The sequence below is a fragment of the Aotus nancymaae genome, unplaced genomic scaffold (genome assembly GCF_030222135.1).
Source record: "Aotus nancymaae isolate 86718 unplaced genomic scaffold, 86718_ANA_hifiasm-v0.15.2.pri h1tg000008l, whole genome shotgun sequence".
Lineage (NCBI taxonomy): Eukaryota > Metazoa > Chordata > Mammalia > Primates > Aotidae > Aotus > Aotus nancymaae.
Genome location: NW_026988419.1, coordinates 40,927,276 through 40,954,107, shown reverse-complemented (window position 1 = coordinate 40,954,107; position 26,832 = coordinate 40,927,276). Strand labels below are relative to the sequence as shown.

The following is a 26,832-nucleotide window of genomic DNA, read 5'->3' as shown; positions in this document are numbered from 1 at the left end:
TTGGATATATGTTTCTGAATTTATGTCTCCATAAATTGTATGTGAAGAAGTTTGTAAATCTATATTTATTTTTAATGTGAAAGCAAGACATCACTTCGACACCATCTAAGCTTGTTTATTTGTTCCTACTGTCTCTATTCCCTCAAATTTTAATAAAAATGCACCTGAACAGCATACTAGAACTTTATCCCAGGCTACTGTAAAAAAAGACAGATACAATCTTTGATAATAGGAAATTATTTTAAGTGTAAAAAAATTCTTCATTGTCTGGCTTAAAATAACTTTTTAAAGCATCATCTTCACCCTTTCTCTTCTTGCATTTTACATTCTAGTCCTGCCAAACCATCTGTTGTTCCCTGAAAATGCCATGCTGTTCCGCACTGCCATGTCTTTACGTGCATTTCCTCTATCTCAAATGGCCTTTTCCTTGTTCGTTTGCCAAATTCTTACCTGTTTTAGTCTACTAGTGGTACAATCCTTAGAGGCAGGATCCATGCCAAGTTTATTTTTGCTTCCCTGGCACAGTATGAGTACCATGCAAAATGCTTGTTACGTGAATTAATGAAGCAGATGAACAAGCAGGGGCAATATCATCTTTGTAAAAATGTGAATTTCACAGTAATGTAAGAAATTTGTCTGTACAGTGTCTACTGGCACTTTAAGAAAGACTGAAACACAGCATTTAAAAAATCTATGGAATGGTAGTATTATTGTTCAGGTATGATTACTGTTTCATAGAGGATCAAATTTAAAGGACAGCACTTATTTGGATATATGTTTTTGAGATTATATCTCTGATATATTCTGTGTCAAGAGCTTTGTAAATCTAGATTTATTATTTTTAATGTGAAAGCTAGACAGATCTGATGCTAGCCAAGCATTTTAGTCATCTGTAATATTCATTATTTGGCACAGAGTTGGTATTTACTAATAAATTTGAGAATAATACTATGCGATATTCAGTGAAAGACAATATACTCAAAATCTACTTTAAAACATTTACATCAGAATATCACAAACCATAAAAATTACCTATGGCTGCAATGACTACTGAAAGTTAGCATTGCCCCTTTTAGTCTCCACTCTGGTTCCCTTCCACCAGATGTTATTTCTCCACACTTTTAAGCTTCTAGTGCCGGCAAGAGTCAAAAGTAAGCATTCAAGATATTAATCCTCTCCTAAAGCTAGCAAAACAACCAAAGCAACTCATAGAATGATCCACTGAAATCAGGAATAAAAATAATTGTGCATCACATGCTTGTCAATAGGAAATCTTTAGTATATGAATTCAAAAAGAGAGAAAATTGGAAAATGATAAAAATGCCAAATTATTCAACACCTAAACTATCCTTTAATGTTTAATTCATGTTCCAACTCCTTTCTAAGGCTCTCCCTATTGACCACCTAACATATGGTCAAGCAATCATTTCTTTCTGATTGACTATAGACCATACCTTTTGGTCTGAAGTCTCATGTATGGATGTTTTCGCTCTCTCAAAGGACCATAAACTCCTCAAGGACAAGAGATTATTCTATAAAGATTATTTTCTAACCCCACAGTGCTATAAGCATAGTAGATAAATAATACATATTTGATGACTATTATTTGTCCACAAATGCCAAATGGGGAATCCCAGGCACAATGCAGATTGTTTTATGCAACTGTTATTTGTAGTTAAGGGAAACCCTCAAGGCAAGACTGTATACAAGAGAGGAGAGAGTTGAGAGGGGAATCAAAACAGAAGGATAGCATCAGGGACTAATTCTTCATTTGACAAATAGATTGTCTCCTGTTCCCCAGGCAGTCTGCTGCTGAGCATAGATGAGCTACAGTAACCAGACTGGTTCATTAAAATATGGTCCCTTTAGTTCAACATGACTCATCTTTATGATGAAGCTGTGATTCTGGGAACTGAATGTGCTAGTTTTGCTACTCTCATGACACCCGAAAGAGTAACATAAAACTTAATTTTAATGACTTCATATTCAGTTTACTGCCATTGTATATATTCAACCTCTGTATGGACCTAACATCTAATAAAATTTGGTAATACAAAAAACTGTCACAGTAGTCCCTTTGAGCAGTGGCTTACCCTAACTGCTTGATATTGAAAGTGTGTTAATGTATTTCAAGGAAGTGTTCTAGATAATTAAACAGTCTTTTTCCATGCATATCTCCCACCTCACTGCCCTGCTTTAGCAAAACTTACTGCCATGCTAGCACAAATATTGTCTCTTCACTTCTATAGTTGCAGAATCTGAATAAGTGCCTGTTACATAAAATGTTGAATTAAGAAATAAAAGTCATTTGCCAAACCAGTTCTTTGGATATCTCAAAGTCTGAACCAAGAACTTGAACTTCTGCTTTGGGTGAGACCAGGGCTAATAAGAAGAAGTAATAGGTCCAGTAAGAATTACTGGGATACCATTTCCTTTGGCAATGGAATGAATACACTCTATTGTTGCCAAAGGTTTAGCATTCAGATGTTTTCTATTACAATATTACTGCCTGGAAAAGGGACATCTTGTTTGAACTGCCTTCTAAAATTTTGAGAGACAGGCCTCTGAGGTGGAGCAAGTATGTGTTTGGGGAGGGGAGGTCAAGGTGGGTGAAACTGAGAGACTACTCAATAGATTTCCTAAAGAACTTGGTATCAAAGTCACTGTCAAGGCTCAAATATAAGTTTCTGGATAAGTCCTATTAATACTGTGTATCAACATTTGGCTTGGCAGAAATGCTATGTACCTTGTTAAATACATTCTTGCAATATCTGTACTATAATATCCACTTTAGTGATAGATATTTAAGATACCATATTTTATAAGGATTGTTGAAGAATCCATTAAGCTCTATTAGAAAATTTGACTTCTGGCACAACTCTGGACTAAGAAATTGCCTGGGAGAAAAAAAGATATTAAAAATATTCATTAAGAAAAGAATGAGCCCTGTAACAATTTACCTACAGAACCATAACACAAAAGCAGCAGCAGCAGCAGAAACAATAAAGCAATTGGAAAGTGAGCCAAAGATCTGAATATTGAAACCCATGGGCAGAGATAGATCTAAGTCTCTGCTGAGCCTGAGCTTATGAAATGTAGGGGACGCTCTTTAGGAAAAAAAAATATATATATATACGTGTGTGTGTGTGTGTGTGTGTGTTTGTTTATAACATTACAAAGGCACCATGATGTATATAAATGTATCTTGGAAGAATAGAGAAAGAGGCATTTGCAGTAGCAATGATGCCATGGTAATTACGCATTGTAGTAAAGTGAATGCAATAGGCAGTAGTAATATTGACAGAGAAGAAAGTTTATATAGAGGAAAGAGAGGAGAAAGGAGACTCACCCTGTGGAAAGCAAAGAGTTCTTTAAATCCGAGAACCTAGAGTCATCAGTCTGCCATGCTAAAGGCTTATCAATCATAGGACAGCTATTTTATGGCTAGAGAATTGCTAGAAAGTTGTGGAGCTCATTCTAAAAAAGTGGGGACACTTTACCATCTCCCAGTCGCATCTTCTCATGTCACCTCCTATTCCTCTCTCCTAACCCCCTCCCACTTGCATACCAGTGTCCAAAGAGATTCAATCTATGAAACAGCATATTGTTATCATTATTTTTTTTTGAGACAGGGTCTTTCTCTGTCACTCAGATTGGAGTGCAGTGGTACGATCTCGGCTCATTGCAACCTCTGCCTCCCGGGTTCGAGCCATTTTTCTTAGTAGCTGGGATTATAGGTACCCACCACCATGCTAAGCTAATTTTTGTATTTTCACTAGCAGAATTTCACCACATTGGCCAGGCTGGTCTTGAACTCCTGACTTCAAGTGATCTGCCATCCTCAGCTTCCCAAAGTATTGGGATTACAGGCATGAGCCACCACACACCGCCTGAAACAGCATAGTAATTTGCAGGAAAATTGTATGACATAAGTGAATCCATAAGTCATGTCCCTCTAAAGGCAGGCATCATGCACTTCCAAATTCAAAGACTTTCAATTTTGGCATGTATAATGTAAGCAATTCGTCAACTTGCTTGAGTCAGGAATGATGTGAAAGTCAAACATGTAGACCAGTCTGGAGACAGCTGTGCCCTTTTCTTCTGATAAAGAAAACAGGCTTTGGAGCCATCCTTCCCCAGCACACCAAATAATGTATTGCCTAGATCATGAGTTTGTTGTGGGCAATGATAAGCCCTGTTCATCTTTTATTTTTTAATCTAATCTCTGGTCTCTCACTCTGTGCCTGGCATTCAAATAGTGTTCGATAAAGCCTAAGAAACAAGCAAAAGAGGAAGTGTGATTCTTTTTTCATATCCTGTGAACACATTAAATGCTGGGGGTGTAGAAAATTACATTTGGCATGATGAGATGCTTGAGGTTCACCATATTAAAGATTCTAAAATTACAGAGAGTATTTTGACAACTCAAAGGACAGACATAACAACCTTGAAGAAGAAAAAGGAATAGAAGGATGCCTCAGGCTCTGCTTCCTTACTGATATTGGTGAAAGTTAGCTAATTGTGATTTTGGTGCCTTTGGAACTACACTTGATGCCAATGTAATGAGGAAGGCAAACGACCCCAATGTAAATTTACTTAGGAGACACTTATCAGAAGACCAAGTTCAACTCTGTGTCCATTGCCACTTACATTAGCACCAGCCATGTTTACATGAAATGACAGCCATGAAACAAATATTTTGAAACCCCTTAAAATCAGGGGTGTGTGTGCTGTGTCTGTTATTTATGGATGAAAATAATTTGATAATACCTATCAGGAAATAAGTCTCTTAATATGTTTTAAATTCTCCACATTAAGCTATCTGAAAACTTCAACCACAGCATGCAGTTTCATTAACCAAAAGCCACTTAAACTCTGATTGTAGTGAAGATTTACAAGTTTAGAAAAGTTTAACTTTTCAACTGGAGGAAATAACTTCTATTCCATCCAACTCAATCATTGTTGGCTTTAGAGTTAAAATAGCTCCACCCTTAACAACACTAACCTACAAAATTTACTTTTCACCAACCCACAAAATAGGCATGATATGAGCTCCCCCTACTGGTACAACACTATTCCCACTTCATGAATACAGTGAAGGATACCTCCTATGAGTCTTAGAGGAGAAAAAGAATTCCAATTTACTATTAAAGAATTGGAAAAGCTAAATGAGCTTTTAAAAACCAAACAATAATCCAAGACAAAACAGAAAAAATAATTCTTTTCACTCTAAAGTAATCTCTGTGAAAGAAAAATGCAAAAGACATGTTTACAAATATTTGACAGCATCTTTTAAATCCTTGCCCAAGATTAGACAGGCAGAGTGAACTAAATGTCTGTCACTCTCAGGATGCACTAGAGTCCTTATTGATATTCAGACATCACAACAGGCAGAGTTTAATTGCAATGATGCTTATATATTGAGTACAAGATTTTCCCCAAATACCACATGTGAAAATCTGTAGGCTTTAGATAAATAAGTTAAGGAGCACCATGGAGGCTGAACAAAGTCCATCTGTGGGCCTTGGGCTTTCTGCATCTGGAATTGACTTCTATATTGCCATGTAAACTTGGAAACTGAAGGTGGAATCCATAAGCTTTACATTTCCAGTTTCTCAAATTAGTTGTCTCCAGAGAAGAAAATCTAATGTGAGAGAATCAATAGCAAATATAGGTAAAGTGCTATTGTGCAGACATTCACACTAAGAAAGAGAAGTGCTACAAAGGTGTTGCTAGTGATAAGCTGTTACAGAAAAAAATATAATGAAAGAAATGAAACTCCCACTCTTTGAGTCAGCAGAAGGGAGCTGTTTCGTGATATTTGCTATATTTGTAAGGCTGCAATTTGATTATATCTGATTCTGTTGTCACAATCTGTTACATATCCTACATAGAATATAAATATGTAAAGCCATTTAAAGGCCAAATTATAGAGCTGTCTATTTTTATATTTTACTTTTTACTGCCATACCAGTGATGGTACTTAAATTGTATAAATTTTAAAAGGTATATGAAAAACAAAAACATCAATATATGCAGGCTTTATTGAAAAGCCACTAGTTAACAACCCCAAAAGTACACCAATCTGTTTCTCTCTTGAAAGTCTGAGAAAATTACTTTAGATGAATATAATAGGCTCAATGCATGGGCTTTGGTTTTTAAAATAATACTTTTTGTGACACATTTTCATGTCTTAAAAGTAAACTTACACATTCATTTATGTTAAATGTGCATGGAGAACTTGGCGAGTGCAAAATGAGGTGATGGGGTTATTTCTTTTCCTTCCCCTTTCCATATCCTTCTTTGCATTGGCATGTAACATTTTTGTTCACGCCAATATCACTATAGAAAGGAATGGGAAATAATGAGGGTAGACATGGCCTCTAAGACATCCATCACTTTCTCACCACCTTTGTTGCAACCATACTAGTGAGGTCAGGATCCTGTTTCCCTACTCCACTATAATAATCTTTTTACTGCTTTCTTTGCATCCACTCTTGCCTCATCCACAATTCATTCTTCACACAGATGCCAGAGCAATCTTTTGAAAATATAAACCAGATTATATTACTGTCCCCCAAAGACTTTCCCTGATGCTATGAATAAACTCTAAATTTCTTACCACTTCTCTACTCTCCTCTTCTACCACTTTCCTGCTCATTCACTATGGTCAGGCTGCACTTACCTTCTTTCTATTTCTGAATTTCACCAAGGCATCCCTTGGGACAGACATGTCCTCTTCCCTTTGCTCTGAATGCCCTGCCTCTGATCTTTGTGTACTTGTTCTTTCTACTAATTAAGTCTTCAGTGAAAAATCTCACTCTTTCCACAAAATCTAGTCACTTTGTATAACATCACTGTTTTACTTTCTTAAAAGTAATTACACTCTCTGAAATGTTTTTGCTTATTTATTTGCTTGGTTTATGTCTGGTTTTACTTCTCTGAATTAAGTTTCCTGTGAATTGGGACTTTTTCTGTATCTCTAAAATATGGTTGGCATAGAGTATAATATTATGCTATGCTATCAATACTTACTGTATGACTATAATATAGCAATAGATAAAATGTTATTAAGCACTAGAAGAATGAATACTCTGAATAAAAAACTGTGCAAGTATGTGTGTGTGTGTGTGTGCACGCATGCACCTGTTCACACATACTTGTATGTGCAGGAGACTAGCAAGCCAAAGTCACATCACACAAAGCAAATAGCACAGATGTTTCTTCGACTATTGTAGTATTTCTCCTTAATATCAATACCTTAATTTTCACCAAAATAACATATATTCAACATATTTTAATATGAAAGTTTATAATTTTCTGTCGTAAATCCTTGACTTTAAAAAGTAACAGACTACATATAAAACAGTGGAGAAAAGGGAAACTTTGGAGTCCCAGGAGGCTTGATCTAATCCTGGCTTTGCCACCAACACTACCTGATGATGCATAAATAACTTAATATCTGTGTCTTATTTTCTTTCCCCCAAAATGCAGGTGACATGTCTTTCTTGAAGAGTTATAGCAAGTACTTAACATATGGCTATAAAATGCCTGATACATAGTAGGTACTCATTATAAGTATCTTAAAACAAGATAGTTTAGTGTCTAGAGTGTTATACTGGGTTTATCAATTACAGGAGAAGATAAGCTGTATGAACTTTTGTGAGTCATATAAACACACATATACACATAAAATTTGTAAAACAGCAGTGATGTGTCTTTTTCAATGTTTCTATAATTATCCACTTTGAAAGCAGCATGCCTAAAAGTAATATACTATTAGAAGTACTTTTGCATCCATTTCTTTTCCTCTCCAATAACCCCAGGGAATAGTAGGCAACTATTGTATTTTTCTTTTGCATGGTCTTGTCTCAGAGGTTAAAAAAAAAAAATTAGAGACTTTGTCAAAAAGAATGCTCCCTCAGCATTATCAGTAGATACTGTGTTCTAGAAACGTCAGAAATCATACTTTTTAATTCTCAGATATTTAGAGGTGAAAACTATTCAGAGAAAGTTAGATAAATATCTCTGCATTTAGGAAAATTTCAGAATTGGTTGAAACAAGTACAGTTTTTGAAACATTATTCAGTGTAGTAGAGCCCCTTTCATACAGTCATTTGCCCAGTCCATGGGTGTTCATTGAAATGGGTTTGCCTTTTATGACTGTTTGCAGGTGAAGGAAAAGGCACCTGTCTCTAGTTCGTGATGCAGTGGGAGTATAGATGTGTTGAGCCAGATGAAGCTTTTAACTGTTGGTTATTTGAAAAAAAAAAGTGGAAATAAGTGGCTGTGAATTTGAATTTTTCTCCCTTTCCAAGCATTGACAGTGTTTGCATTCCATTTTATGCTTCTTACTCCCTGTCTTATTCTTCTCCCGCCCCTCAGGTATGGGAATTGTTCCTACAGAGAGGGCTCAGAAGAGAGTTATGGGAGTGCCTATGTTGCCGAACCATGGCAGCCTCAACACTCTTTATTACTTTCTTCCTTGAAATGTACACATACTTCCCAACATATACTCAAGACTCATCCAGAATTATGTAATAGAAAATGGAATATAGACTTTTAAAATATTTTTCTCACAACGTATTAAAATTCCTGTAGAAACTCCCAAAACATTTGCATTAAGACAGGTACATATTTGTAAGAGAGACCGAGAAAGGAGAACTATTACAAAGTGATAAAAATATTTTCAATATAGAAATTCTTTTAAATTTCAAGCTTAAGGCTTTAGGTACCTCTAGTCTAAGGCTCAGGAGGAAACTCAAGCGGTTACAATGCTAGACCATTCCTCAGGCTCCATATGCCCTGCAACATGGGACAACAGAAAGGAGAGACTCCAGGGGCTAAGAGAAACATGAATGGGATTAGGGCAGAGTGTCCCAAAGTGTGTATGTATCACAGATGACTAGTTCCTTTGATTTTTAACATTATTGCTTAAGAAAAATGTTTCATTGTTAGGTATTCTTTAAAAAAACGCATTTCAAACAAAATTTACCATATTTGTTACTTCAAGATATATATGAATCTTTTAGAACAGTTTTTTAGAACTGAAGAGTTTCCTGGGATACAAGCTTTTCAGTGCTAAAACCAGAAAAATCCTGGGCAAACTGGCACTAGTTGGTCACCTTATATATGGCTCTTGAAAAGGAGTCAAAATATGTTGCTTTTATCAACCTCACTTAAGTGGATACTTTTTTCAGAATAGCATCTTGAGGCATTCAAGTTCCACAGAACACATTTTTAAAAGTGCTGGAGTAGAAGGTTGTCTAATTTTCCTAGTCAGCAGAATGAAACATTGATTTCAACCTTTGTCTTGTCTGGCAAGAATGAAACCTATTTTTCCTAAGAAAATACCTACTGGCAGCATTAAATGCTGTTTTAGATGGGTGAGAAAAATGCATGTGGCAGTGGAGTTAGGAAAAACTCTATGCCTGGAACACATTTTTCTCGATTTTCTTCTCAAAACGTGTTGGGTGTACAGAAACAATCAAAGGGAGAAATGGCTAAAATTAGCAAATATTATATATGTTAATATAGAAAGAAATGTTGAGAGTTAGAATGTATAAAGCTAATATTTAACACATCTGGAGCTATTTAAAATTCCATCTTTTTTCTTACTTAAACATTAAAACTTTTCTACAAAATGCTGAACATCACTGCTTTCTCCTTTCTTCTGATATGTTTCATTGAAAAGTTCTTTTATCTTTGCTAGATTGTTCTTTTACCTTGTTTTTCCAAATTCTCTTTTTTATCCTCTTCACTTATATTATATATTTGAGCACAGCATTACCACATTGCTGAAGTTTCACATTGGAAGCAAACAGATGGGATAGAAGAGCACGAGGACAGAGGTAGGAGACCTGACTTGAAGTTAATGGAAGAAACAGAATCAATTTGCAGATTTCTTCACAGATGATGCATATTATGGCATTTTCTATGCCCACTGCCAGTAAATTGTGGGCCATTAGCTATTACTGGGAAGTAGAAGAGTGGCTTCCATGTTCATATATGCATTAATTAATTGTATTCATAGCAGTTCACATCACTTCATGACAAGTCATTCATTCATCCCTTAATTTAACAAGTATTTAACAAGCACATAGCACATACTAGGCACAATTTTGTGAAACTTTGTTGGTTTAGTGATATGACTTACTCTAAAATCATGTGATCTAGAATCTCCATGGCATCAGATGGAGGCTCCATTTTTCTCTCCATATATCTTTGAGTATTTCAAAAGTGAACTTTTCAAATACTCAAAGATATATGGAGATAAAATTTTCTTCCCCCACAAAGGTAAGAAAATTTTCTTCCCCACAAAAGTAAGAGACTTCTAGATATGAGGAACTAATATCCAGTGTTTTATTTTCCAAGTAATATGTATTGATGGTTAAAGTAAGTTTTATGAACTTTATACATAAATTTACTATAATTATAATTCCTTGAAAATTCAGAAAAGACAGTCCCCTGCCACCCCCATACCCACTGGTGCAATGTCAAATTAAATGAAGGTATCAAATGGAATTTCAAATAATACATTCTCTAGCCAAAGTCATTTGATATTTTAACATGTAATTTGGATGTGGAATATTCACATAGGTGAAAATTACATTAATTTCCTATAAGCTAACTAGAATTCTAAAATGACTTCTTTTTTTTCTGTACACCATGTTTGGAGAATGAGGTAGATTACAAGTTAATATACTGATATTAGATGTCTCTCAGGCTAAGTTTGCAGCCCGTTGTTGCTAGGCGCCTTTTGGCATGCCATTATGTTTTGTTGTTGCTGGTTTTCAGTCATCTTTTGTGAAGTTAAAATACTTCCACAGTTATTTTAGTACACAAAGCCATTCATATTCAACTTTTAATTTAGAATTTCAAATAATTTAATGGCAGCATGCAAATGTAAGTGGAAACATTTAGAAATTTAAGCACATTTTCTTTTTAAATTTTATGTTTTTATTTAAAATTTTTTTTTTAGAGATGGGGTCTTGCTACATTACCCAGGCTAGAGTGCAGTAGCTATTTTTAGGCACAATCATAGCATACTGCTGCGTCTAACTCCTTGCCTCAAGCAATCCTTTCACCTCAGCCTTCTCAGTAGCTGGGACTATAGGCATATGCCATCACACCTGAATGAAGCATACTTTTTGTTGTTAGTGCATTGGTTCAGCTGAGCAAATACTTAATAAAATTCTACTAAGTGCCAGCCTTTGTTTTCTGATATACAGGTATTAATAGTCATTAGCCACAGGCACATACAACACACAGATTATTTTAATGGATCAGACTGGTGATACAAAGTAGAATTGATGAGAGATACGTAGTCCAACCAGGGGATTGAGGACAATTATCCTAATGAAGATTATCATCAACTTAGTCTTGGAATATGAATAATATTTAGGCAAAAACATGGGAAGGGTTTTGGATAAATAGAAAAGCATTAGCAAAGCACAGGGGTATGCAATCAATTGATGGGCTATCCCAATTAACTACTCTCAACAAAAAAGTATACTGGAGTGTCAAACTCTGAGGTAGAGAAAATGAATGATGTGGGTGGAAAGGCAGGAAGAGAACCAGTTTTGGAGATCTTTTTATCTCCTGTTGGGAAGACTAATTTTTATTCTAAGGATGACAGACAGCCATTGCCGAGTTGCAAGTAGGGAAATATACTTAGATGAGTATTTCATGTAAATATTCTGACTGTGTAAGTAAGAAAAATTTTGGGTAGACAAAAATGGAAGTGGAGAGACCTGTTAGGAGGCTTTTCTTCCCAATGCTATAGACGAGAGATGCCTAGGGGCTGAAATAGGCTATTGGTTGAGCGTCTGGAGATACAGATCTGAGAACTATTCACAATAGAAAATCCACAGAGTGTGCTGACTTATAAGATTGGGCTCACTTTATAACTCTGCCACATTCGATTTCAAAGCAGATCTCGGCATAAGGGAGCTCTCTCTTACTAAAAGGCCAAGGGAGTTTCCTGAATCAATGCCTGAATGTGGTTGGGCAGCTTGAACTTCAAAGGCAGTGTGGGCATGAGCTTCCAGAATATAACCATTTAATATCACCTCACCATTTAAGATGCACTATAATAACTGTACTACTAATTCCCTTTTTTTCTTTAAACTGCCAGCTGTGTTTCTCTTTAATTATATTTAAAAATAACAGCTATTTTAAAGATAAGCACATTGAAGCTGCTATTACGGCTGTCTTTTGAGTAACTTGATAAAATTTTTACCACTGTAAAACTCGCTAACCCTTAAGGATCAGATCTCAAACTATATCACAAGGCTCAAAGGGGCCAGAAAAGATGACACTCTATAGCTCGACATGTCCTTTCAACAAGTTCCTACCACTACCACTTAAATCAATGTGTCAGAAATTCTACTTGCCAAAGGTCATATTTTCCTGTGAGTGCTATGGTCTCTGGAGAGGACAGTCAGCATATCTGTAATGACTTTCAAACTATCTCAATGCTTGCAAGAACATGCAAACTTATCATTGTTGCCAGGACCAAATATATGCAGAGTACACCATTTTTTGTAGATGCAATTGTAGAAATGGGTTCCCTCTCCAACTGATTCCACTAATATGTTCCTTCTGTTTGTGGCCTTCCCCAAAAGAAGGTAATGACAGAATGGCAATCCAGTCAGCCAAATTACAGGAGAAAAGAGTGAGAATGCAGCTGTAAAAATGAGAAAAAAATGGAGAAAAAGTTCAAGTTTATCATAAATATTATTTAATTTGGAATGAATTCACTTTAAATAACCCATTTGCAGAATAGGTTCTTGGAAGCACCAGGCCAATATTATTTGAAATCCAGTTAATCCTCCCTTTATTCTTTTCAGAGAGAGATCAGCAAGGAACACAAAATTAAAAGATTTTTCAGAACTAGTTTACTAAGTAAAGGCACTGGAATAATTCTTTTGGTTTGACTCATTGAGCCAGGATGCTAACATTATTTAAACATATTGTTTTCTATTTATTACTGGATTTTTTTTTTAAATCTCAAAGCTGTAACAAATGTGTAATTTACCAGAGAAAATGAAATTGCTCTTTGTTAAGTACACATTGCAAATAATATGCTACAGTATGTATTGTTCATTTAGTACATTGAAAGAAAAAGCTGTATTTTTCAAGTCCAAATCTGAAACAAATTCAGTGCAATTTGGCATGCACTACAGCATGCAGAGACATTCCTATGCATTAAATACTATCTGGAATCAAGTGAAATGTTCTGCTTGCTTAAAAATTTCAAAACAGAAGAAGGATATCTTAAATAAAATCCCAATACAACAATACCTTATGAGGATTAAAAATAGATTTGACTACAGCAAAAACTAGGATATGTACTCAATGTACTCAATAAAGGGCCATACACAAAGTCCCTCAGATGAGTAGCAGAGTGATATGTCTAAAATAGAAAAGAGATACTGTAATCCCCAAATTAATGACAACCAGAGAAAAGAAACTTTATCCTTTTTTCTCTTACTTGCAAAAGTCTCCCTGCTTTCTCCTCTACTCTCGTACTTCAGCACGGCATGTTCTCAACACAGCAGCCAGAGTGATCTTTTAAAATCACCAGTCAGATTACAATAGTCTCCTCTGCTCCAGACCCTTCCAATGGCTCCCTGCTCACCTGGAGGAAGACTTTTCTGTTTCTGGCCTTGAGAGTCACTCCCACTCTTTTCCCACATCTTCATCCAAGTATCTTCTCACTCATTTAGTCCATCTAACATCCCTGATGTTCTTGGAATATCCCAGCTATGCATCTGCTTCAGAGTTTTCTCATTTGCAGTTTTCTTTGCCTGCAATGTCCTTCCCTCCCTCAGCTGCAAGACTTGCTCCTTCATTTCCTCCGGATCCTTCTCCAAGGTCTTTCTGATCATCCCAAATAAATTAGTAACCTCTCGTTTCCCTTGTCTCACATTCCTCCTCCTGCATCGCCCTCATTACCATCTGCAATCTGTGTATTTCCTTGTTTATTTGTTTACTGCTCATGTCTCTTTCCAAGAAATAAGCTCTACAAGGGTAAGAATTCTGTGGTTTTGTTGTTGTTTTATATTTTACAGATCTTAGTGGATACCGTGGTACAATGTCTACATTTTTCCCTTTCAGCTGCTTGGAGTGTTGCACTCAGACTGCTCACCTTTGAGTCCGTCTCCAGGTCCAGTCTGCAGCTGAGTAGAGCTGCCTGGCCCAAGGTATGCTCCTTTTGGGAGCTGCCCACATCAATGGTGATTAATGGTGGGGTATAAAAGCTCAGACCTATTTTTCCAATTGAGGACAACTCATAGGGGATATCCCATCTTGAGAACTCATATGGGCCACTCTGTGTAGCTTTTTTTTCTTCTGCAGCAATTCAAATTCACCCTCTTCCCAATCCTACTTTCTTCTCTTACGCAGATGCTGATACTGACAGCACAAATCCATAAATTTCGTGTGCACAAATTTCAACCTTAGACTACTTCCCCGCACACTCTTTCAGGGTCACAAATAAAGAAACAAAAAACAGAATCTAAGTAGCCTGTCCAGGCTCAGTAGCTACAGTAGGTACTGGCCAGTAGCCTGGCTAATAAGTGATGAGCCAGGATCAAATCTGGAGTCTAGAGCTCTAGAGTCTGTCCTTTGAACCACTACTTCCTACTGCTAGTTACACAACTATCCTATATATATTTTAGCAACGATTTAAAGTATCTCTAATCCTTAGAGTGAATACTTACAGAAGATTAGGAATGGGATCAGGGCTGGATAAACAAAGGGGAAAAGTAATAGAACAGTTGACAATCATTAAGTCCCATGCACTGAGGTGTCTGACTAACTTTATAACAGAAAATGACATAAATGCATGGGGTTTGAGAACTACATTGAGTAGAACAGATGATTTCAGAGTCAAAAGTGAAAGTGGGAAGGGGACAGGGAGATGTAATAATAGAATGTCATCAGATAGCTGGTAGAATTGATGATTTACATAAACCATAGAAGATGAGGTCTGCCATGGTTGTTGCAAAGAAGTACAAGAGGTAGAGCAATCTTGCAGACTAGTTTCCTTCCTTCTTGAAGTTCAAGGACTGGCTTAGTTACCATATTTAATGCATAAAGTGCTCATCCTTTCTGATCTTCATCTACACATTCAAAGTCTGTTGCTGTGATTTAAAAATGTGAGATAAAGGCAGGATAGCTAATGGGTTCAAAAATACAGTTAAATAGAAGGAATAAGATCTAGTGTTTGGTAGAACAACAAGAGGACTATAGCTAACAATAACTTATTGTATATTTCAAAATAAGTAAAAGAATGGAATAGGAATGTTCTCAACACAAATAAATAATAAATGCATAAGGTGATGGATACCCCAATTACCATGATCTTATCATGACACATTGCATGCTTGTATCTAAATATTACATGAACCTATATGCATATACAACTATTGTGCATTCATAAAAATTAAAAATTAAAATAAAGAAATGCTATAATAGTGCTTTCTATAAACTATTATATAGACCACTTCATAATCATACACGAACATAGGGATTCTTACAGATTTACCTTGTTCATATTTTGACATCAACAGAACTGTAATAAAATCTTCCTGTCGATTTTAAAAGAATCTCTTTCTAAAAAGCTTAATGCCCTAAGAAAAATTTTGCAATGCTTAGAGGCTTCATAACAATTCTTTCTTGTAAGCATACATAATCTCCTATATTGTGACTCCCTCCTATTTCTTCTTTATTGGTTTGCTATAGAGGCAATATCCCTGCCACTGTAGTTTTAAGAATAATTATGTACTGTTTTGAAATTTTAAACATTATTTCTTATTTCTTACCTATCTCGTGTAACTGTATTTCCTCCGGATGCATTTATCTTCCATTATGTGTATTAACACAGTGATTTCACTTCCTATCAAGGGGCAGAGCTAGCTGTATCTTCTAAATACTAAAAACTACATGAGTTTCTTAGAGTTATTACTATCCCAGTGTCAATACTTTAAGCCATGGACTTAAAATCACTAATTAAAATATTCAAAATTCTAATTAAACTCTTCAGAGAAATTATATACTTAGAGTATATGGTAATAAAGAGCAAAGGTAACATGAATTCTTTTAATTTCATTTTTAATATTTTAGAGTTCAAAGTTCTTTGCATTACTTTATTTTAATCATCTTTCCTATAGATAGATATTACTGTTTTACTGATAAAATGAATGAATCCCCCAGGAAACTGAGAGGAAAAATCAAATTCTTCAAGTCAGTTAAAAATCTAGAATGCAAATCTCCTGATTCATAATCCAAAGTCATTTCTATCATACTACATATAATGATTAACTTTCTTTTCCTATACATAGTTTTTAAAAACCCTTATGGATGATTCAGACAAAAGTTTGTAGCATGTATTTCACATTCTTAAGCAGTCTGTAGAAATTCAGAAAACTATTATTGCTCTACTGGAAGAAAAAAAGTTATTTTTATTTTTAAAAGAGTATTCATGTGTGAAAACGAAGTATAGCCATGCTGATAACAAAGGTCCTTTTCTCCTCCTTTTTCATTTTCTAACATTCTAACTTTATTTTCCTCATTCTGTTTGCTTTTTATATTTTTCCAATTTTGCTATACATTACATGGTCCTCATTCATTCTATCTCTATTTCATTACTCCATTGCAATATTGTTTCTCTTTTAGGTAAAGAGAAAGCAAGATGGATTTCAACCTATGAAGAGCTGAGATAAGATTTCAATTGAAGTTCAGATGGCTATAAGCTCATCTCCAGCAGAACAGCAGCTCTCAGGTGTGGCAGAGCAAAAATAGGATAATTTCTGCTTTCTTCCCATATATATTGCCTAGGAAGAATCTCAGACCTGTCATGCTTGGTAGAATTTCTTTATTAAATCAGTATTTCAGCAGAAGTTGCTTACAATTGACACCTGTCACACTTTGGCTATAACGTGAGCCCAAAGGAGAGAAAAAAAAAAAAAGACATACAACCATGTTGAGATATACTGTGTTTGCCAGAATTTGACCATGACAGTGGAGAAGTGGAAAGGTATGCTGGTTGGAGAGAGAATTAGTACAGCAACATGGAAGGAAAAATAACTTAGCTTTCTACAAGCATATTTTATGGAATAAATATTCAATTCCTTGTTATTTACAGTATAGTTAACATTTTATTTCTGCAGGGGACTATTTTTCTTTTCATAATTAAATCGTATTTTTTCCATTGTGTACTCAGAAGAGAATTTACATGTAATCTCTTTGAGTGTAAAGAACTGTGTCGTATTTATCTTTACAGCCCCAGAAATCTTACAACCATACCTAGGTTATAGTATTAGCCTCATTCAAGTCAACCAAATTACTGAATATTACAAAATCTACATTAGAAAGACAAGGATCTAGAAAAAAATATCTAAGTTTAAAAGTTCTTAAAATACTTTTTGCCAGTTTTTAGCAGTTCACATAATCAGAATTAGCAGCCCAAGATCTACAATGTGTTGCCATGTAAACCTTTCTTGTTCTATCCAATATGTATATGAAGTAACTGTCTTAATTATGGATGTCTTTAGTAATGTTACATGAAAATAATTTGCACTGGAATTTTTTTCATTAAATAAAAACCATATGTCAACTGATTTTATACACCAAATTTATCATAAAAATAATTATCTAGACCATTCATATAAAAATAAGGTTTTTTAGGCTGAGGCGGGTGGATCATGAGGTCAAGAGATCGAGACCATCCTGGTCAACATGGTGAAACCCCGTCTCTACTAAACATACAAAAAATTAGCTGGGCACAGTGGCGCGTGCCTGTAATCCCAGCTACTCAGGAGGCTGAGGCAGGAGAATTGCCTGAACCCAGGAGGCGGAGGTTGCGGTGAGCCGAGATCGCGCCATTGCATTTTAGCCTGGGTAACAAGAGCGAAATTCTGCCTCAAAAAAAAAAAAAAAAAAAAAAAGGCTTTTTATACAAATAATAGACATAAGTTTAATTTGACTTGTTTTAGTACATATCCAACAATAACCTATTAAAGAATCATCTTAAAATTGTATATAATTATAAAAATTGTATAAATGGTCCAGTGCTTCATTTTATCTCATAAAATAAAAATATACTTATTGCATCCATGCTGTGTATCTTAGATACATTTTATTACTATAAACATTATCATATAACTTCCCATAAGAAGATATTAAAATTTAACTGTGGATTCTCCCATATGTACAGCAGGATAATACATTTATAATTATTTTATAGTTAAAATATGGTTTTAATTTCACCAGACTTATTTATTTTTCAGAATCTAACGAAACTCTAAGCAATATAGAATTTTTTTCTTAAACAGTAATGGAAAATATTCATAGCATTATCTTTATAATATCACTGAAAGACTTACGAAGAAAAGCAGAGGTTAAAAAATATTTTTTAACCACCCACACACCTCTGAATTTTGAGAGGAGGCGCCTTTAATACATTTTCTTCCTGCAGTATTTGTTGCTTAAGGAAGTCTGTGGGTGGATAAGAGGTTATTAACCCTCCTACGCACACCCGTTTTCTTATTTACAACATTAAACTTTCATATATATAAGTACTTGAAACACCAATCATTTTCTATCACTTTCTCAAATTCTTTGGAATTTGGACCACATATGACCTCCCTATAGCACATTTCACAGTTATAGTTTATCTTGATTTTTTTTGTCAGTTGTGAATCTATCCAAAAGTTCATTTTATGTAGATGCCTTTCAAACCAAACACTTTTGTTTGAAAAAAGAATTCTATAAATGGCAGGTCCTATATTCAAAACTAAAAATACAAAATTATCTTTTGTATTAGTGAGTTTTCTTAAAACACTAGAAGAAGAGGATACAGTCACTGAAATGGGACAGCCAAACATTAAAATTTGTATGAAGTATTTGTATCTTATTACTTTACAAGTTACCTTTAGGAGAGAATGCACCTTTGTAGGATCATGTTGGAAACACAGTAAACATGTTTTACCTCAATACAGTTAACCATTTGAATTGTTTCAGCTGAATAAATAGGTTAATAAATATTTTAGAACTCCCTATAAAATGTACAATTATAAGTTAAAATAAATTGTACAAAACTTTTATGTCAGCCGGGCGTGGTGTCTCACGCCTGTAATCTCAGCACTTTGGGAGGCCAAGGCAGGCAGATCATAAGGTCGAGAGATCGAGACCATCCTGGCCAACGTGGTGAAACTCTGTCTCTACTAAAAATACAAAAATTATCTGGGAAGAATCTCAGATCTGTTATGGTTGGTAGAATTTCGCCTGTAGTCTCAGCTACTCAGGAGGCTGAGGTAGGAGAATCGTTTGAACCTGAGAGGCGGAGGTTTTAGTGAGCTGAGACTGTGCCGCTGCACTCCAGCCTGGCAACAGAGCAAGACTCCATTTCAAAACAAAACAAAACAAAACGCCTTTATGTTCCTTTTATGTTGTAGTACAAATGTTCCCTCAAATACAGTAAAAGACAGATATACCCTTGTGCAAATGGTTAAGCTTAAATTATTTTTAGAATAATCAGGTCTAATCTTCATTACAAATGTAATATTCATTTATGTTAAAGATAAAGGATAATTTTAAAAAAAGTAATAGTTCATATATTTTTGACAATAAGTAATACTTGATACATTTTTACATGATTTTAGATTTGTAGATTTAATGATATCATTTATGATAGTCACACATGATAAATGTTTTACAACAAAATTTGTTCACTCTTGTTCAATGCACTCCACTTTGGAATTATATTAACTTTTGTTAAAATAAGAAATTAGAAAATAACTATTAACCATCAAAAGTGCTTGCCAAGTAAACCCAATTATTAATTAAATACGCATTACTGTGAATATGTTACATGGAGATTAGTTAGAACAATCACTAGTTACAATTGTTGGATTAGCCAAATGATCACAAGTTATTCAATCACTTTTGCTTTATTCAAAAATAAATCAAGCTGATTCTGGCCTCTCAATGTCTTGGTAATACAAACTCTACAGAAATACAGGGGAAAGTCTCTCGTCTGTAAAGGAGAGACAGCAAGTTAAATATATCTTATGATTATAACCCAAGGGATATGTGAGTTGAATTTGTGCATACCACTCTAAATTAGGTTTTTAGGTTTTAGCTTCTAAGTGTTTTTGGTATCCTATAATAAAGAATTTAAAGAAAATAAAAACTAATAGTATTACAGAGCAAAGTAACACGTAAACTAGAAAAACAAGCAATTCTCTTGAGAAAAATCTGATCAGTCTCTAATTTTAAAAATTGTGTGCAATTAGGAGCAAATATTCATCACCAAAGTTTCAGAATGGCAGTTATTTAAAAGAATAAGCTCAGAATTAAATGTGTTATATGCTTTTTTTAAAAGCAAATATTTGAAGATGATTTTGTTTTCTCCAAGTTAGTATAAAGCACCTATAATTGAAAGGAAGAGTGATTAAGAAAAGAAAAAGACAAACAAAGAAAGTGGTTTCCAAGGGATGTTTCACTCATATGGTATAAAATAAGTTATAAGTGTCATATTCATGAGATTAAAATAATTTCCTGAAAATATTTCTTATTCAGATCACAAGATAATGAACTAAAATGCAGCAAGGAAGAGTGAGTTTGACTTCACTTTCATTTGCATGTGCTAATAGCAATGAATGAAAACTAGAAACTAGTATGTGAAACAAAACACATCTTATTGTAAAAAAAATAAAGACAGATGTATATTATGATAAGATAGTTAAGTAGGAAAAAGTATATGGTGATGCTCTAACAGAAAGTGAAATGAAGACATTCGGTGTTCTGTGAACTGGTATGTTTTATTTTGTCTTTAAAGATGCTAGACAATTAACAAGATTGGTTGGGTGAACAGTGGAACAGTTCAATCTCAGCACAAAATTTGCAAAATTAGGTAGTCTACATATAAAACTAAACAGCTGGAAAATATACAGAATTTTGCATAGAAACTATTTCTCACAAAAGCAACATTTAAAAAAATTAATTGATTTCTAATTAATAATATTCTAATGGTAAAACATCTGCTAAAGGAACTGCCTCTTTTTTCCTGTCTTTTCTTTTTCTTTAAGATTTAATATGTTCATCTAAGCTCTTGTTTTCAAAACCTCTAGGGAAGTTTTCTTGGGAATACTATATTAATCAGCTAAAGAAACCTTTATTAGAAATAGAGAAAGACTGTCCAGACATCAAAGGACTGTCAACATCATGTGACATTGAAACATATTCTATGCCTGAGTCTTGACTGCTGTTCAGTTTTAGTCTTTATGAAAAAAAAGTGTGCTTCAATCTGCTGCTGTTCCGTTTTAGTCTTTATGAAAAAAAATTATGTTCCAATATGCTGCTCTAATTATGTTCTGTGGGTATTGCTTATTTGAACTAGTTAAGCCCTTCATTACATAAGGAAACTTGATAAATCTTTCAAGTATTTCTTGAACTAGATAAAGTGTGCATTAAATATCCACCTCCCTGAACCCAAGGCCTTCTTATACTTATCTTTTATCAAATTCTGTATTTAAAAACTACAATCAACTTGGAATAGCCTATTTAATTATTTTACAAAACTAAAGCAAGGTCTTGAGAAAATGCTTTTATTTGTTTTGTTTTTATTAATCTAGAAATTATATGTAGGTTGTGTTTTGTTTTGCTTTTTGTGTATAGAAGTTGAATTTTGTTTGAATTTCATCTGGAAAACTATTTGGAACATTTACAATTTAGTTGCAATCTATAAGTAAAATCTTTATTTTGTAGTAAGTACATTAGATGAAACTTTTAAAGTTTCTCTCTCTCTCTCTCACTCTTTCTTATATACTTCTCTAAACAAAACTAAATAATGGGAACATATATCATACTTTATTAAAAATGACTATAGATTTAGTCAAGGAAGCAAAGATAATATTTTACTTTCATTGGACTTAATTTCATCTTTTTCACTTTTATGACCTAAAGTTCCTTCAGTTCCAAATTATAAATCTGATAATTAAAACCTTGTCTGCATGGTAGTTTATATATGTGTTGTTAGTACCTAGTAATTGAGAGCAGTGTCATATATTTAAAAATGCGAATATTTAGATGATTTTCTCATGAATTCTTTCTGCCCTGCCAAATATGCATAAATACTTGTCTTTGGAAGTTTTGACATTACCCCTATCCATCTCAAAGATTACTTACAAACAAACAAATAAATGAACAAAGTAGATTAAATGGAGATAGAGTATGATTTATAAGTACGCCAAATAATTTGCATGGTTTATACATGTACTTAATATGCAGACAATTTTTTATGTTTTCATCTTTCCTAAAATGCAAAATACGATTTTGTCTTAAATATCTGAAATGGAACACATATAAGTAAACACACATAATAATAACCACCGGTAAATGTTCAAATTTGTAAAAAAGGCAACTCCTACCTCCATCTCCAGATCCTGATCCCGCATCTGTAGGGGGGAAAATTATATTCACTAGTAAAACACATTCAAAAATATTTATGACTTCTTAAGTTCAATTTTACTTTCTTAGTTTAATACTGCAATAATATTGTTTGAGAAAAACACTAATATTTAATCCAAAAATGTATCTTCACATCGATTTCATTTAATTTCTATTAATGTAACTTCTAAAATAAATTATCCATCATTTTTGTTCCAAAGCTTTATGAAAACATTATTACCCAGTTGGGAAAATATCCTAATCTCAGCTATGAAAAATTCCTAATCTTGGCAGGCTGGATTTAATAAAATATTAAAAATGAGATGCTGGTAACAATCCGTAAGTTTCAGAAATTAAATAGTCTAATGCATGTGGCAAATGAAATCATAATTAAGGCTTATATTCTTGCAAATTGCATACGAACAGAGAAAAGCAGTTTAAAGAGAAATATATTTTATGTAGGTGTTGATATGTTTTACAAATACCACAATCGTGAATGATTCTGTGACAAATCACCCTTTGTTTTTGAAGTCAGTAGAAGAGAATTTAATTTTTGACTTTGTGCTTAAAGTCAGATATTCAACTAAATGATGCTTGCAGAAAAAATCATACTTCCTCTTCTGGATTTTTCTTTCACCACTTCTTCTCTCCCCTTCCTCCCATTAATTACAGTTGATCAAAGCTGTCTATTTCTGGGAGCATAGTTCCCAGAAACACCCAAAATTTCAAGTTGAAGTCAAGACAACTGAGGTTCCATCTGATTCTATTTCTTAAGTGTAGACATAATCTTCCCTCTGCCTTTCCATTTTTGTTCATTCAAAATACATTTGGTTATGTATTCTAATGTTAATTACAGGGAAATAAGATTAATATTGGTATTCTCTGTCTGGTGTGCCCTTATCCCACAATGAAATCTCAACCAGGGTTCCAGGCTTATACCAAGTGCCACTCTTAAGAACGTATGGTTTTAGTCCAATGAAAATAAAACATGACTTTTACTTGTTTGCTTTCATGATACTTTATTGAGAAAAACCACATAGAAAGAGGCATGGGGTATGAAAATCCACAAGAGGCTGACACATATGGAAGAAGGAAGACCTTCCCTGTAGCCCTTCTTCTTACCATGTATTGGCTTTGGAACTACCATGAAGGAGCAGTAGTTTGAATTGTCAGTCTTGGAGAATCACATTAACTAAATTCATAGGGTCTAACATTATTATATTAAAATGTCAAGTATTCAATTAACTACTAATGACATATGTCTTTGGACCAGCATATCTTTTCCTTAAAGGCAAATTAATTGGTAAAACAATTTATGATAAAAATTATTCTTAGTAAATGTAGAATCAAACAAGGATTTTAATCATACCATTTGACTGTTTAATGATAACAGATCAAGAAAGGCTGATGAATTCATATAGATAACAGAATATTCCTACCAACTGAACTGCCTGTCATAAGTCACAACATAATCTCTTTTGGACAGAACAGTGCTTGAGTGCTTAATGTTTGTCAAGCTTCCGTTTTGTATACTTTCACAGACAAAAATTTTAATTGATTGTATTTGCATTAATTTGAAAGCTTAATTCAGTATTACTTATACTCATTCAAGGCTAAATAACAAGTTGTAGTATCATAGTGATAACACATTCTAAATATATTTTAGTTAAATGTGTACAATTTATTTTAAATTTCCTTCTATAAACTTCTTTAAGTCAAGAAAAAGTGTTGTTCATCATTCTACACTTACATGAGCATAATGGGAAATGCATAAAGGCTTATGAGTTCCAAGCTCCAAACCTCACTCATTGCATGATATAGAAATGTTATTCATCCTTCCTAAGCATATTCCTCCTCTATTCAATGGGTATAGAAATATCTATCCGATTGGGTATTTTGAGGCTTACTGCCCAATAGCGTATTTTAAACACTTAAGCACTGTCTGGAACATAATAATTAAAATGTAGAGTAACCATCTTGCCTATTCATCTACAGGTATTCTAATAAATACATATGATTGGGGAAATCAGAAAAAAAATGCCAGTAGTATTTTAGCTTGTATTTCCCACATGCATTTCTAAAACTTCGAGAGGTATGGTCCTTAAGACAATATTTGATTTGACACAAATGAAACAGCCAGGGAAAAAAAGAAGGAATCTATTAGAAAAATGATCACTTAAGTCCATGGTATCATTATGAAATTGTTATGGGAAGCTTTAATGTTTTCTCTATTATAAGATAAGTCATCTTGGCAAACTGATGAAAAGTGGCCTACTAAAGTCTTATTAGTGAGACAGAAACACCTAAGAAGTCATGCTGTTAGACCTAAATCTGAGCTCCTAGTTAATGCATTTCTTACAAGGCAAAAAGTTAAATTGACAACAAGGCCATTGAACAGATTTCCGAATAAGAATCTATTCTCTGGACAAAAAAAAAAAAAAAATCGTAAGTTCAATGAAATATAATAAATATAAAATTATATCTTCTACTGCCTATTATTCCTAGAGCTTACAAGTTGCCACTTTTATTCAGTGTCAAACAGCATTAAAAATAAATGGGAAATCTACAAAGAAAAGAATAAGAATCCCTTTTAGATCAAAAGTCAGAACCCCAATTTATTTACAGTCAGACCTGGTTAATCAAAATTACTTTGTTCTCTCTGTCATTATTCAGATCAAAAACATTTTAGATTTACAAGTCCATGGAAGATGCATTCAGCAAGATTGGCTTGCTAATTAAATCCTGTAGAAATCTAAGTATATGAATGAGCTAAAGATGGATTACTCGATTGTGATTAAATTTTCTACTTGGCTAAGTATTTATTTTCATAGTAGAACCAGCACATCAGGGACTAGAATGGAAAGACTTGAATGAATCAGAAAAATGTGATTCTATGTGCTGACAAGAACTTGGAGGTTGGCAAGTAAGAAAGAGAGATTTTGCTACCAAACAAACATCATCAGCCATAACCATAACTTCCGGTCTTTTTTATTATCATTGCCTGCTAATTCTCACGTGGCTGTTGTTAGAGAAAAACAGATATCCTCCATGATCTTGAAAAAGCAAATTCTTTCTTCGATACTCTATGATATTTGCCTTCATCCTTCCTGGTTCCTGGGATTCTATTTTTTTTGTATTCTATTTGCTATTCTATTCATTTCTCAGGTCTGGTTGATTGATTCCTTGTAGTTTGCTCCTTATCAAACTTTCTATATCCCCCACCCTTACTATGAGAGCAGCATGCTGGTCCTCCTTCCCTATTAGGGAAGGCTGCCAATTGACTCTCATATGTTGCTGTACCTTTTATTCATGACTTGTCACTCACATACCAAGCAGCAATAACCTGTTTGCTTTAGCAAATAAGTACATGGAGTACCAGCCCAGCTTGCCTCATGACCACCCTTTCATGAACAACATTCACATCTGAGCAAATAATCCTTTAGGAGAAAAGACTACGTACAAACCAAACCAAAACAAAGCATCATTGGCCATGAGAAATGATACTATTCTCTTTCTTCTGTTAATTCTCAGAAACTTGGGTAGTTACCAGTATAACTTAGATATTATCAACTACTAACAATCAAAATGCTTGAGATAATCTTTTAAAGAATATGAGGCTTTTCTCTTTGCTCATTTCCCTCCCTGCCCCAGCCACTTAGCACGTAACTTTTAACATCATACACTTGATTAGAAATACCTGCTAAGAGTGACTTTTGAATAAAATAGACTTTTCATGACATTATTCTCTGCTTCTATTTTTAGTGAAAGTTTATATTTGATGTCATTATTATTATTCCTGAATATGCTTATATAATCCAAATTCTCAGCTATTTTGGCTTTCCAGAAAGATACTTATTTGCCATTAAGAACAACTATCATGGCATCTTAAAGTTTCTATAATATATATGATTTCAGTATCAAGCTTAACTTGAAAACTCAGCCCCATTTTAAAGCACTCTTTTTTCAAGCTGGGTTTTATCTCTGCTGTTTGTTTCTTGCCTCAAATGCCGTTAAGCTCTAACAGCCACTGTACACATAAGGAAAACTTGAAAAGCTATGGGGCATATGAAGTCACTCTTTCTTCTTACTTCCTTTATAGCATTGTTGGTACACTATAACTAAAACCTTTGTAGAATCCCAGGTTAATTGCACCAGAAATGACGAATGTCATTAGAAATTATGTTCATTACCAATACATTCATCAATATAATCCACTAAATAATAAGATGACCATTTTGTAGAGGGGCTAAGATTAGATGTCAACTTCAGAGCCCAAACCTGCAAAATTGCCTTCCAGCAGATAACGAAATCATTCAAAATAAACAAATAAACAATAAAACTTCATCCATACATAGTCAGGTTTCTCCATATTTG

The 26,832-nt window shown here is 34.1% G+C and overlaps 1 protein-coding gene across 1 annotated transcript in view; it reads right to left on the bottom strand.

Moving 5' to 3' along the window:
* Nucleotides 1–26,832, bottom strand: part of TMEFF2 (transmembrane protein with EGF like and two follistatin like domains 2) — a 245,232-nt gene that overhangs the window by 207,388 nt on the left and 11,012 nt on the right. The window contains exon 4 of the mRNA XM_012436626.3: nucleotides 22,440–22,466. Coding sequence (XP_012292049.1) covers nucleotides 22,440–22,466 — 27 coding nt within the window. The remainder of the gene's footprint in view (nucleotides 1–22,439; nucleotides 22,467–26,832) is intronic.